This window comes from Trachypithecus francoisi, unplaced genomic scaffold (genome assembly GCF_009764315.1).
Source record: "Trachypithecus francoisi isolate TF-2019V2 unplaced genomic scaffold, Tfra_2.0 Lachesis_group7, whole genome shotgun sequence".
Lineage (NCBI taxonomy): Eukaryota > Metazoa > Chordata > Mammalia > Primates > Cercopithecidae > Trachypithecus > Trachypithecus francoisi.
In genome coordinates this window covers 57,612,187-57,626,205 of record NW_022681472.1, presented here as the reverse complement: position 1 = coordinate 57,626,205, position 14,019 = coordinate 57,612,187, and the positions used below count along the sequence as shown (strand labels likewise).

At 48.3% G+C, this 14,019-nt stretch overlaps 2 protein-coding genes across 7 annotated transcripts in view; one reads left to right on the top strand and one right to left on the bottom strand.

Moving 5' to 3' along the window:
• Positions 1-6,167, top strand: part of NCALD (neurocalcin delta) — a 456,646-nt gene extending 450,479 nt beyond the window's left edge. For 3 of the 6 annotated variants that reach the window (XR_004435463.1, XR_004435464.1, XR_004435465.1), the window contains 2 exons: positions 2,783-3,155; positions 3,293-3,603. Coding sequence is in view for 2 of the 6 variants with exons in the window: in XM_033203378.1 (XP_033059269.1) it covers positions 3,293-3,390 (98 nt within the window). In the remaining 4 variants the exon portion in view is untranslated. Of the gene's footprint in view, positions 1-2,778; positions 3,156-3,292 lie in introns of all 6 variants that reach the window. The other 3 variants (XR_004435466.1, XM_033203378.1, XM_033203377.1) reach the window with 3 other exon arrangements.
• Positions 6,168-9,121: 2,954 nt separating this feature from the next.
• Positions 9,122-14,019, bottom strand: part of GRHL2 (grainyhead like transcription factor 2) — a 199,707-nt gene continuing 194,809 nt past the window's right edge. Inside the window, exon 16 of the mRNA XM_033203375.1 lies at positions 9,122-12,251. Coding sequence (XP_033059266.1) covers positions 12,137-12,251 — 115 coding nt within the window. The 3' untranslated portion in view covers positions 9,122-12,136. The remainder of the gene's footprint in view (positions 12,252-14,019) is intronic.

The window sequence follows — 14,019 nt, the reverse complement described above, 5'->3', positions numbered from 1 at the left end:
CTTCATGCAAGTGGCTCATCCTCCAAGCCTCCCGAGTGGGTAGGAGGGGAGGGGACCAGGTGGCCACAGGAGAACTGAGCCCAGAATTGGGGAAAATGCCTTATTTCTAGTCTCTTCTATCCTCCTTGTAGGTCAACTTCTACCTCCAAGAAAATGGAATGGATCTTGTGGGACAAGAATGAAAGGACCTAAGAAACCATTGTTAGCACAGACCCATCCTTGGGACAGGCTTAGGCCACAGCAGGCTGGGGCCCTGCAGTCCAGGTCATCAAAATGGGGAGAGGGTTGTTACTCTGTTGTTCTACCCAGGTGCTGACAGCCTTCACTCCAGCCTGCCGAAGGGGTTTTGTTGGAGTCTCCAGTGCATGCACTGAGATGTTGTGTTTCCCAGAGACAGTGGGCTCCCACAGTCACTGGGGTGCCAGGGGTAGTGGTGAGGGAGTAAGGTGCCCAGCAGGTTCCCACCCTGATGGTGCCACCCACAATTCAAACCCAACAAAGTGAAAAAGAGAGTTGAATTTCAAACTTAACAGAAGGATTTTAGATCTTAAATTGCCAGAGAGAAGACAGAAGGCCCAATTATGCTTGAATTTCAGATAAACAGCAAACAATTGTTAGGATTAGTATGCCAAACTACAAAAGTCACTTGCTGTTTATCTGAAATTCAAAGTTAACGGGGCGTCCTGTATTTAATTTGCCAGATCTGGCAACGCTATTTAAATGTTACACTTGAGTGAAAAGCGCTCAGCTCAGGGCCAGGCCCTGTAGCTCTTGCTGTTATTATCAGCTCACCCGATCTGTTCAGAGACCCCGGCAATTCTTGTCAACCATGTGCACATGCACTTGGGCCCCCACCTGGCGCTGATCTATAGAACAATAGAAGGCTTCCCCGTAGAGAGAGCCTCTGTCTCTTTTTATCCCCCGCCCAGGTACAGCTGCCTGAGATTCTGGGTTTGTGTGGTATGGGCCAATCTGCTTGCTTTGTTTCCTCCACAAAGGTGCCATTCCATTTTGAAACATCCTATGTCCCTTTATTTGCTCTGATTTACAATGAATAGTTGTGACTAAACAAGCATGGGATTATTTTAATAGTTAATTAACTTGTTGATGTTAAACTGCAGATTTTACTGGTACTCAAGAGCACAATGGGTTTGTGCTGTATTCTAGGTCCAGACACCTCTTTAGGATAGGGCTAAAGGATGGGAGAAGATCAGATGTCACAGGATAAAGCCCTAACTCTGTGTTGATCGTAGGCAATGAATTAGGGTCTCTCCATTGGTTCTTTGCTGCTGTAGGATCACAGAGCCCTGATTGAGTTAGCATTCTCAGAACACAACTCACTGCTAAAGACCTGTGCCCTTCTAAGGGAAAACCTTGTGTTTAAAATTAAATTAAATTTTCAAAGGTTAGGGTTGGGGGAGGTGGGTCAGAGCCATAGAAGGAAGGAGGAAGAGGGGCTGCAAGTTCACAACTCTCAGAGGAATCTTAGCCCAACCAGGGGACTGGGTGCTTCAGCTCAGTGCTTGGCTACTGGACCCCAGAATTGAGGCCACTTGCACCCCTCCCTGTCTAGAGAAGAGCAGACCTCACCTAGAGTCTCCTACCCTTAGATTTAGCTTACCTGATGCTCTTGGAAACTAACCTCTGGCCTCTGATTTGAAGAGAAAAATCTGGGCCCACAGGCAAGTTCTCCTAGGAGCCAACTCTGAAGCATGCAGACAGTTAACTGAAGAAAGCCAGATATCATGCCAAGCTCCAGGTCTGCCCCTGCTACTTCCAGCTGGTGCCTCCCAGAGCCGACCTCTGAGAGATTGCAAAGTGTTTGGAGACCACACCAGTCTCCCTTCTCTCGTGCCTTGCCAAGCTGGAAGAAGTCATCACCATTTTAACTACTATGGACAGGGCAGGACTCATAAAAAATGGCCAGAACACAAAGCTTGGAGGGGATCAGCTCTACAAATTAAAAATAAATTAATAAATACATCCCTATGGTTTTCCTTCATGGAGATAAAGTGGGTTTCGTTAAACAAGAACTAGGTTCTGGAGAGGAGGGAATTGTGGCTGAGGAGAAGATATGTTTGTTGGTGTTTCTGTTGGGGGAGGCCCCCTCCTGTCGGGTTTGGAATAAGTTGGGGAATAAAAGAGGACAGAGGTCAAAAGAGTCAAAAGATAGAGAGACACTGGAGGCTATGGCTTAGCATGAGAGTCCAAGGGCATGCTGAAAAACCCACAGGCGCGCAGAGCCAGGCAGGCCAGGTGCTGCCCTTGGAGGAGGCGATGGAAATAAATCCTCTCTCAGGCAGCTCCTTCCAAGAAAAAAAGGGAGGGCAAGGCTTGGCGAAGATGCCTGGCAATTCCTCCCAAATTTACCAATCTAGCATGTCACTTCACTCCCAGGGGCGGGGTAGACAAACAGGAAGGGTCCTTCTGGAAGCACCAGGAATGGGGAAAGCCTTGCAGTCCCCCAACTCCTACCCCACCGCCCCCTCCTCTCCACAAGTGACAGAAGGGCCTTCCTGGAAAAGAATTCCATACGTGCTCCAGCGTATGCAGAAAGGGAAGGTCACCGGGGTCTGAGTGGGAGCCCAGGCTGCTAAGCCTCCCTCCTCCAGCCATCAGGGTAGCAGGAGAGCGCCCTAATTGAGAGGCAGAAACCCATGGGTTACCCTCTGCCTTGAACACATACCCTGCTCTTCCCCTGACCTCAGATGGAGGCACAACTGTCTTCCCATGGTGTTTGTATAAACAAACACTTATGTCCACGACTTCTTCCCCAAGACAGGATGGGCTCTTGCAGCAAACCTAAGAACACAGAGTGGCATGAAGAACACGAAGTGGCTCAGAAGGCTCCGGGGAACATCATGGGAACCAACTGGGTGCTGCCAGGGCCCAGCTCGTTCTCATAAAGGCAGGAGGGCCACTTATTTTACAAATGCTGAGTGAGCCTCTCCAGGGCACCTGGAGCCAGGAGGTCAGGGACCAAGTCAGCATCATCCACCACCCTCTCCCCAGCCCCGGGCCCAGGGCCGGGCACACAGTGCACTCTCAGGCAGCGGTGTTTGATTGCCACGTGCACTGTCCTAAGTGCTGGCAATGCCATGGTGAACGAGGCAGCAGTGTTCCTGGAGAGTCCCCTGCGCTCTTCCCCGGGACAGGTGAGTGCTGTGTGTCACAGCGGCAGTGAGGCTGCAGGCAGAAGGTGAACCGACACTGCCCGGCACACAGTAGTGGGAAGGGTGTAAGCTCATGCAGCTGCCACCAGCCACCACTCACCCATCCTCTTGCTTCCTAGGAAAACTCTCCCTGGAAGAGTTCATCCGAGGGGCCAAAAGCGACCCGTCCATAGTGCGCCTCCTGCAGTGCGACCCGAGCAGTGCCGGCCAGTTCTGAGCCCTGCGCCCACCAATTGAATTGTAGAGCTGCTTGTGTTCCCTTTTGATTCTTCTTTTTAACAATTTTTTTTTTTTTGCCAAACAATATCAATGGTGATGCCGTCCCCTGTGCGGTCTGATGCACCTTCCTCCGTGACGCCTTCAGCTTCTTTTGTCGTGGATGCTTCGTGGGAATGCCCAGAGCCCCAGTGTGCTTGTGGAGAGCATGGACAGAACATTTGTGGTGTTCATTGTTTGACGGTTTTTAATCGTTACTATTATTTTTTCTTTTGATTCTAATGTCTCTGTTCTACAACCTAAGACTCGGGTTTGGGGGCAAAAGAAGGGAAACCCATCCAGTCCTGTGATTCTATTGCAAGCTTCAAGGGGCTTCTGTTTGAAAGACAAAACTCCCCGCCTGGGTCTGTTGTCATACATGCCGCTGTAGGGATGATGGATGGCAGCGGATGCTGGATTCCCCAAGAACAAGTTACCCTCTGGGGTGAGGCCATTCCAGGGAGCTGGGACATTTCCCCATGGGGGCCCACTCCCCCCTCTTCCCCAGCAGGTTGTAGTTTCTAAGCTGTGAACATTTCAAGGTAAATTAATAGAGGAGAGGAAAAAGATGGCTCAGCTATTTTTTCACAGGTTTACACTAGTTGAGCTAATATGCGTGTCTTTGGAAATTAAACACAAATGGTAACCTAGTTCAAAACCAGACCCATCTTGTTGCCTATTGTGATAAAATAAAAAGACTGCTGTATATAGCATATTGGGTATTGCAGACCAAATTAAGTGTTTTGCCTTGTTTAAATGAAATGCATGTTTAGTGAGCACTAATACAATCTTATTCCAGAAGACTGTTTTTAGTAGCTTATTGTGAAGTCAGACAACTATAATGAATGTCTGTGTCTTGTTTTGAAGTCATATCTGTCTTTGCACAAATGTACCAATCGACAAGTATATTTTATATATTCCATAAAAATACAAAGTAACCCTGACTAGGGCCCAACCTTAATTTTGAATGCGTTTCCAGAGTGGCCGTGCCTAGAGGGCAGATGCAGAACAGGTGGTAGTGGGACAGGACAATTGGAGCACAGGAATGTTAACATGTATTACGGGGGGTCAGGAGGGTGGTTTGCCTCCCAGGCCCAGCAGCCCACTGACAGCATTAGACTGGCGGCATGGTGCTTTTCTGAGCAGATCAATACTCTGCAGACTCGAAAAAAAAAAAAAATTGCATACATTCTTGGAACTTCCCAGTGGTTTAATCTGTGTGCATGGTTAGGGAGCCAGGTCTGGAATATTCAGTTTCCCTGCCCCTGTTAAAGAGTCAGAGGTTGGGCAGTCATCAAATTCATCATAAAGACAAGGGCAAGTGCATCTGTGGTTTCCAAGGCCCCCGATGGAGAATCCAAAAGTATTTTCCATTGCTGTGCTCTTTGAATGCAGACTTCTATTTCCAGAAGTGACAGCGCAAGTCTGAGTTGCTGTTTGGTCTGTTGACCTCAGACACACTGATTTGAATTGAAAACTAAGAGTAAAAATTTGCTGGTTACAGGTGAGTCATATTCTCGCAAGTAGCTGGCAAAGGGAGGCCCAAATACTTGAGGTTGTTCATGGGGAATTTGCCCATAAGAGAAGGCAGAGAGGTCCCCAGTGGGTATATTTACTGCCAAGCCACTTGCCGAAGAACAAGAACCATAGAAAGAGAGACATCATAACCAGGAGAAAAACGTGGCTGAACATGCTAACCTCCAGATTTCTATGTATGACTTGAGTCTGCTGTAACTGGTAGCAGAAATCCAAATTTGTATGGTAGACCTAGACCAAAGAACCAGATCTGTAGGGTGAAACTTTGAGACCTAGACTCTGTAAAAATAATCCGAATCTTCCCCCAGGGGTCAGTTCCTCACAGTGGTTCTGTACCAAGACTTGCCAAATTCCTCCATGGCCAAGTGTTAAAACCTGTTTTTGAAAAATAGCGAATTAACCTAAGACACAGAAGGCAGAGTGGGTGAGGAAACCCAGCATGCCCTATTGGCAGTGCTCAGGAGCTGCATCGCACTTTTCCCTGCTCTGGATCGAAGTCCTAATTCCTTCCTTTAATTCTCCTTTGGTAGGTGGAATCAGTTAATGTTTTGAGAAACCTGCCCGGGCTCTGCCCTTAGTCAACATCTCGTTGAGCCAGACCCACTCTGTTCCTTGGAACCTAGAGCTGGAGTGAGGACTAGAGGTCTCCAGCTATTCCAGAAAGAAAAGCGAGCCACATGCAGGCCGATGAATGCCGATGTATGGAAATGGTCCCTGTCCTGGCCTGCCACTGACCCTGTCTGTATTTTCTCGGAGGTGGTTTTTCTCCTTCTCCTTCCCAGGAAGGTCTTTGTAGGTCAAATCCAACGCACTCAAGTTTGGCCAAGGGACTCCACAGCACCCAGAAGGCTGCATGCTCAAGGTTTATGTTACTCCTCTGCTGGGCTGTTCATTGTCATTGCCGTGTTCAGAGACCTTTGGAAATAAAACCTATTCTGTCCCAAATAAAACCAGCCTGTGATGTGCAAGGGACTGGAATAAAGTGGCTTATGACCTGAAGGATTCTACAGAGTGCTCGACTGTTCATACCTCGTTCAGAGTCGGGGGTGGGTGGGGACTGGGGGTGTTGTCCCATCCCATCAGTATGCCCACGGTGGATTTAATAATATATAATTTATAAGTCATAGCCTGTGGAGTGGCCCGTATATCAGTTGACTGTGTAGCTCTTGCCTGGCATTAAAGCATGTTTTTGGTTTAACATGATCGTCTGGAACATGAGATTTTCATGCCGAAACTGCTGCCACAGCTGAATCTGTGCCTTATTGAGTCTCTAGCTTCTGATACTGCCTTCCTCCTGGGTGTTCTTCCTGCCTAGAGTGACGCAAGGAACCAAGGTTTGTGAGTGGGGGTGAAAGAGGCTGCTGACCCCAGAGTTCTGTCCCAAGGCATCCTTGGTCTTCATATGGGCTTCCTTACATCCCTCCCTCCATGGTCTCCACTTTCTTCCCATCTCCTCCCCTTCCTCAAACTATAGTCCAAATGTTAAGTACAATAAAAGGAGAAACTGAGGCAACCTCCCCTTCAGTGGAATCTGGGTAAGCTTCAGGAAATAAATAATCTCTTCACCCCTCTCAACCTGTGAAGATTCAGTGAAAAAGATGACATGAGACAGAGCCTATACTCTGAAAACCAGTTCCGATCATGGTGTTGGCTGTTGTTGCTGTCATTGGCCTTGCCTCCAGCACAGGAGGCTGTTAATGTAGAGAAAAAGGAGCTGCCAACTTGCTAACTTGAGTGTTAGCCAAGGGAGAGCCTCATGGGCCAACTAGACCTTGTAGGGGGTGGTAGAGTTGCCCTCGAGGGAATCTTTTCCTGCTGCACAGTCAGCTGCTATGGACCAGTGATGGCCCTGACACCATGAGTCCTGAGCATGAATAACACAAGTCTGATCCTGAGAAGGTGGCTGGGTGTCTCCAGTCTCATCAGAAGCCTGCCTACCAGCAACCTGGGAATTTCCAGCAAATTTCCAAACCCGAGGCTCCTATTTTCAGGGCATTTTCCTGCTGCCCCAACCCAACTGAGTCCCCACACATCCTAATTTGGTACCCACCAGCTGAGGAAGAGTCCAAGTGTTCTCTCAGTCAAGGTAGAAAGGAGAGCACAAGAGCTGCCTTTGAAGGACTGGACCTCCTTCTCTTGCCTGGCTTGTCTTTACCAGAAGCATGGTGAATGCTTTCCCGAAAAATTCTGGTTTGGAGGTGGCCGAAGAAACAGAGAAAAAAACATTGAGTCTTATGTTTTCTAAGTCAGTAGAATATCAGTCAAATCCACCTGGAACAGATGATTGCATAGGGAAAAATGTTCAGGCTGAGAGTATCATCAATGATCTATTCATTTCAAGCAGGATTCTCTACAGTTGAATGCTGACCACATGTCCAGGACTTAGACAGGTCCTGGGCACTTGTGGTACTGGGTGGTAATGTAAAATGCATGGTCCCGTACACCCTTGGGGATGCACACAATGATTGCTCTGAGAGGATCCCAGTCTTGTTTCATGACTTCTTTTCTAACACTATTCCAGGAAATGGCTGACATTTTAACTTCTTGCCCAGAGTGGGACTCCTCCTGTGGGTGACCATTGCCTGGGGCCCCCCACTGACCTGGCTGAGACTTTCTGGGAACTGTGCTATGGTCTGAGACTTTTCCCACATGGACTTCCTCCAATAAATCTGCTAAACTTCTAATCCCATCATGTCATCTACATCTTGGAGGACCTCAAGTGACACGGCGACCTTGCCCTTAACCTTCCCATTGACCCCCCAGAAACAAAGAGCTCCAACCCTCGGGTCGGCAGCCTTCCCAAAGTGAGGATCATGGTGGTGACTTCTCATCGCATCCAGAATGTCTAAGGATAAGAGGGGTCTGTGTGTCTTAGGACTAGGGAGATGACAGCCCTGACTCTCCCAGGGCAAATGTTTGTCGTTGTGCTGATAGACACCAGATCACTATCCTTTTGCACCCTGCCTCCTATGAGGGCAGACTATGTCTAACTTGCCTCTCTCTCCAGCACATGGCAAAACATCAGGTCCAGAGTAATTGAACTGAATCAGTGTAGACAGTGGAAGGCAAGAGCTGGTACTAGACTTCACGACAATGACAATTAGCCATCATCGCCTATCCAACCAGCATCTCATTCCAGGGAGCTGGGTGGCACACATGGCGAGCACCTAACAGCAGGACCGTGGCTGCCACAGGCCAAGGGGGAGGCTGTCTCGGAAGATGTGGAGACCAACTCGTGCCCTCAGCTGGACCTACGTGGGCAGCTGGGGAGAGCACCAAGACCTCCTAATAAGGCTGTGGAACACAGTCATGACAACACTCCTTGGGGCCCATTTCTAATCCCAGGATCTCTCCAGAAGGCTCTGCAGTGAGCGTTCCCTCCAGCCCCTCCCCTCCCAGCCCCTGGTCTAGGCATGGAGGCCACTGGAGATGCCGCTGGAGTTGAAGTCGGTCAAGAGAGGCTTCCTAAAGGCAAATGTTTAGCCAGGATTTGAAAGCTGTGGACATGGATAGACAGAGATGGGAAGATGTAGACGAATGTAGAAATGCTGCTTGTTTGGAACAGAGCTGCTCTCAGGAGATAATCATGGACAGCGGTTAAAGAAGTGTGGGCAGCTCCACAGAGTGGTGCCCACCAAGGAAACCCCAGCAGATACCGGGATAGTGCATACAGGTGTTCACATACAGGTGCTCCAATAGATCCTAAGGAGCCTGTGGGTTCCAGGGCAAGAGACTGTGAGAAAACTGGAGTTTGAGCCACATGGTTTCAGCCTCCATGCGGAGGTTGGTGCAGGTGAACTAAGGAAGCAGAAAGCTTTTGTGGAAATTCAAGGGCGAGCGAGTGTGCCTGGGAGAGAGGATGGGTAGAAGCAAGTGAACAGAACCAACTCCCTGCCCCAAGGGACTGGCCAAGAATAACCACCCTGGGGAGCCTGCCGTGGTCACACAGAAGTCTTGGAAGTTCTTCAGTCCTCTTGACATTTAACACTGGGGTGAAGTACAGCAAAGTAACTTTACCAGGAAATCCCTGCTCTGTTGAAGCCCAGGACCTGAAGGCAGGGTGGGCAGCTAGAATTTTCCCACATCACACAGAAACCTCTCTCCAACCAGGTAAAAATCCCCAATACTGGCCACGCAGAAAGCACCAGATACTGTTGTTTTACTCTTATGTTATGAATATTTATTTTTTTCTTCTTAAAAATGTACAAAAAATAAAATAACTGTATTTATAGTTGATAGATTCCCCCTCTCCCATTTACAAAACTATTAAGTTACATTTACCTTTTTTTAAAAACATGAGAGCAAATTGTACATATATCATTCTCCCTTGCTTGTCTTTAAGAAAGGGCCGTTCATAGCATTTGGCACAAACCCTCTATTTCTGTTGCGTTTTCATGATTTTAAATAAGAAGGAAAATAAACATTTGATTCACTTCACGCTTCCTAAGTTTCTGGGCAGGGACATGCCTTACTCTTTTAGAAACCAATTCCAAGATGACATCTGACTGCATTTTTCTGTTGGTCTCAACTTCTAAACACTCATAAAGTCTAAACAATTTGGAGATGTATGAGGAAAAACTCTTGTTCTGTTCAGTTCAGACTTTGTTTAAAAAAAAAAAGAAAGAAAGAAAAGAAAAATGCTCATTTCACATGTCCATGATCTTCCACGGATTTTTTTAAGCTTATTTATTTGAGTTTGATTAATTTAAGGGACAAAAAAGAAGAGGCGGCAAGTTTTCCTATCTCTTTGGAGTGTTTTGCTCGGGAAATTTTGCTCATCAAAGTTCAGCTAACATACACAGCGTACACATCAAAGGCAAGCTGGGGTGCTCCGAAGACGCAGAGGGGAACAGATCGAAAGGGATGTGGCACTCGGCACCACCCTCTGGTGGCACTGGCCTCAAATCCCTTGTTGTGGCAATTGTCACCACCATGATTGCTCAAGGACTTAGGAAACATGCAGAGCATCTCCAATTCATCTTCTGCCTTAGGGCAGGACTGGCAAACAGTTTCACAAAGAGGCTAGAGGGAGAGGGGTAGGTTGCCTGTGTCAGGCTGCCAAATCTTTGTCTTTTTCCTACTCTGGAGTCCTATGCCCCAGCCCGAGTATTTGCCGTTATGTCTGCCAATCGTGTTCGAAACTATTCCTAACCCTAGGAGCATGGGAAGTGCATAGTACGACATGTATTTCCAACACTGAATTTGTCCATCTCAGAACAGAGCCCCATTAGTACCCTGGAGGGTCCCCAAGCTGCTGGTCCAGGGCGTGGCAGTCAGAGTGGAGGAGGAGGGGACACACTGGAGCACAGCTGGATTCACGATGCAAACCTTTGGCACCACAGAAAGGGTTAACACGCCCAGAGGACACACAGAAAGGTGACCCCTCACTGCCGCTCCGAGATCTTCTTGGGCACAGCACCTGCTCTCTGTCCCATTCAATTCCTCCGCAACCTCAAGGAGAAACACCTGAGCTAGAAGCAGCCCCTCCATCCTGCTGTGCATCTCAGGGGCAGATGAGGTGGGAGCGCAGGAAGCCCTGAGAGAGGGGGCCTCCAGGTAAGAGTCAAAGTGCTTTACAAACAAATCTGGGCCGTTGTAGAGAACCTGTCCTAGACCCGGGGCCTTGGGTGCAGGATGTGTCTAACTACCAAAAAGCTAGTGCTTCAGGCCACAAGGGCGAACGCAAACCCCTAAACCTGTCCCCTCAAAGAGAACAGCGGCCCATGATGGTTCATCATTTTGTGACTGTTTAGGGGAGTGTTTTTCTCTTCCAGCTCCCAGGGCGTGTAGCAGGAGACCACAGCTTCTCTCTCCCAGTTTGCCTCCTGAGGCTGTTTTCACGGGAGCCAGGTCTCTTGGCACATTCTTTCTCACTCACTTCCTTAAAACCCAGCATGCAGGAGTGAGGCAAACAATTGCCCCTTTCCGTCTGGTGGCCCAGGAGGAAGCCCCAGCCGGCCGACTCGGGGGTTTCGGCAGCAGGCCTTTTAAAGGGCCACTTGAGATGAAGGGCTTGTAAACTGGGAGGCATGGCACAGTGTCCAGGATTCTCATGATAGCCAAGGAGCTCTGCAGCAGGCCCAGTCACAGGGCCCTGATGGCAAACCCCTGCAGAGGCTCTCCAGAAAGCTCAGGCTGTGCCCGCAGCCAAAGCTGGAGAAGGAGCTGGGGTCTCAGACAGGATGGCCTTTCCCACGAGACAGCTCAAAGGGAGAGTCAAAGAAAACACATCATTGTGAGATAAACGTGGTGGCCTCGAAGGAGAGCCATGCCCATGGAGAGGGAGGGGGGCTTCCTCTGGGGACAGGGAACAAGCCCCCAGGTACGCCCACTGCAGAGTCCATCTCGGCATCAGCTGCAGTCACCTTAACATCCCAAAGGCTCTCTCCCTAGCCCCGCATGTCTCCTGAACAGGCACAGAGGCAAAAACCCCTGTTAAAATGGTCTCCAGGTCTGTGTCTCCTCTAGGCCAGTGGCAGTAAACATGCCCACATACCACAGGTAAAATATATTATTACAATATTATAAACACTATGTACAATGCAGACAGGCAGACTTTATGTGTTACTTACTAATTACACGATGGCCGATGGTCTTCCTGTACAAGGCCTGGTGGCCACTTGCTGGGAACCCTGGAGGTATTTAGCAAGATGACCTTCCCCAGAGCAACCTGAAGGTGTCTGACCAGAAAGTGGGCATCCACCTCTCGCCCCACCTATGACTACTGCACCCAGAAGTAGCTCATTTCGTCCAGCCACTCGGGAGATGTGGAGGGGTGAGAAAGAAGGGATGGGAATTTTTTAGGCTGTTTGGGATGAGTGTTTCTCTTGAAGGGGGAATGCTGGACGGTCTCATCTGGAGCTAGCAGTGACGTGCAGAGTCCTGGAAGGCCTGGACTCGGACTCCAGGAAAAGGTGGACAATAAATAGGAATCCGACAGGCCTAAGGCACTTTCCTGAGGGGCTCAGGATTCAGCTCCGTGGTAGGTGCCAGTGGACGGGCCAAGCACACCGACAGTGGAGCCTGTCCCTTGCCCCACTCCCCAGCACAGTCTTGTAACAGCAGTTGTGAGATGGGGGAGATGGGTCTCCGGGTTCTGGGGCCGGGGCTTCTGTCTCTCCCAGGGAGGAACGCACTGAGAGCTCCAGCCAAAGCAGATGCCAAACCCAGGTCTAGATTTCCATGAGCGTGACCTTGAAGCCCTCCACCATGCTCTCCATATTGAGGATGAAGGTGTCCTCGTTCGAGTAGTGCTCGATGATGTTGTCATCCATGTTCACCAAGATGCTGCCATGGAGAGGGGAGGGGTATGAAAAACAAAGACGCGGTGAACAATGTGCCCAGGGGAAGGGGAGCTCCAGGCTGGGGGGTTCTCGTAGCCATTCTTTTGCGGTGGAGGCTGGGAGGAGTGGAGGAGAGAGGACACAAGGCAGGGAAAGACCCTCATTCGGTTTTCTTTCCCCAAAAACTAGTTTGAGGAAAGCAAAGCCTCAATTTCTCAGAACTAACTTTCAACCCAACCTGCTTGCTTTATAGATGAGTAAACTGAGGCCCAGGGAAGTTAGAAAGCCCAGAATGACAGAGTTAGTGATTACCAGGGCCGGGACCTAAATTATTAGGCCCCCCTGACTCTTTTTCATTAAACCATATTGCCTCTCGAAAATGCATTTTTAAAAAGGCATTGCCTCTACTTTTAGGAGGAAGAGGAAAATAAGCAAGAATTGCAGCTACCCTTTTTTGAGCATGTTGACCTTGTATTTAGTTCTCACAGTGACTGTGAAGGTAGGTGTCAGCATCGCCATTTTGCAAATGAGAAAACTGAGCTCAGCAAGGTTAAATTGTTTCCCCAAGTTCATTCAGTTAGTGCATGGCTGAGCTTCATTTGGAAATTAGCTTTACCTCATTCTGACACTTGTACTTTACCACCTATGACCTACTCCTTGGCTAACCATCCCTGGTAGAGTTTTAAGAAAGCCAACAGCTTCCAAAGACTTCCATAATTTCTTTAAGCCAATTTCATGATTTGAAGTCAGACGGATGCTAGTTTGAGAATGAACCACTGATTCTATCATTTTACAGTTATGTGTCAGCAGGCAAGCTGTTTAGCCTTTCAGAGCCTCAGTTTATTCTTCTGTAAAAATAAGAACAGTCACCCAGCTTTAAAGGATTGTTTATAGGATAAAAACATTTAGCACAACACCTGACAAGAGCTTGATGAAAGCAAAATGTTATCATCAGCATGTACCTCTGCACTGAGAATTTCTGCTCGGCAATAAGACTGTGAGACACCACTCAAATATCACTGTCAGAGAAGTACACCCAGCCTACTACACTGACCTTGGCAAGAAGTATAATGTGCATTTTAGTGAATCTTCCAACAAGAGCTCAGGTGGAAAGGGTTTCCTGTCGGAGCCTCCAATCAACCAACAGGACTCATCACTCAGAGAGCCTCAGCTTCCCAGATAATCCAATTTCCTTTATGAAAGTGATCCAGAGAAGAGTTGAAAGACTCATCTTCTGCTTTTTGTAGGAAAATACCCCAGAAGCTGAGTCAACAGATACCCTCTCCTGGCACTTTACGTTAGCTCCTGTGGTCCCTACTCTTAGACCCTTACACATAGGAAGCCCACACAGAAAGTCAGATGGCAGAACATGGGAGCTAAGCACTTGAGCTTTGAGGACACAGACTTGGGTTCAAATCTGTGCTCTACCTACTAAACATGAGACCTTGGGTGAGATGCTCAAGCCCCTCTGGCTGCTTTCCTCATCAATAAATCAGAGATAAGAGATTCCACCTCATAGAGTGGTGAGAATTAAATAGAGAAATACATGTAAAGTACTTAGGAAGGGACCACAAACCTACTGAACATCCAGTAAATATGACCTATTGTTCTTAACAATGAGAACACACAGGTCCAATGATCATTTGAGAACATTTTCTTGATAATTACCTTAGAAGAATCCCCTATGTTCCAAACCATTTTTTGTTCCTAGTATGCCACCCAGAAACCAACCCCAAGGGCCATACTTGATTCCCTACAAACTCTACTCCCTG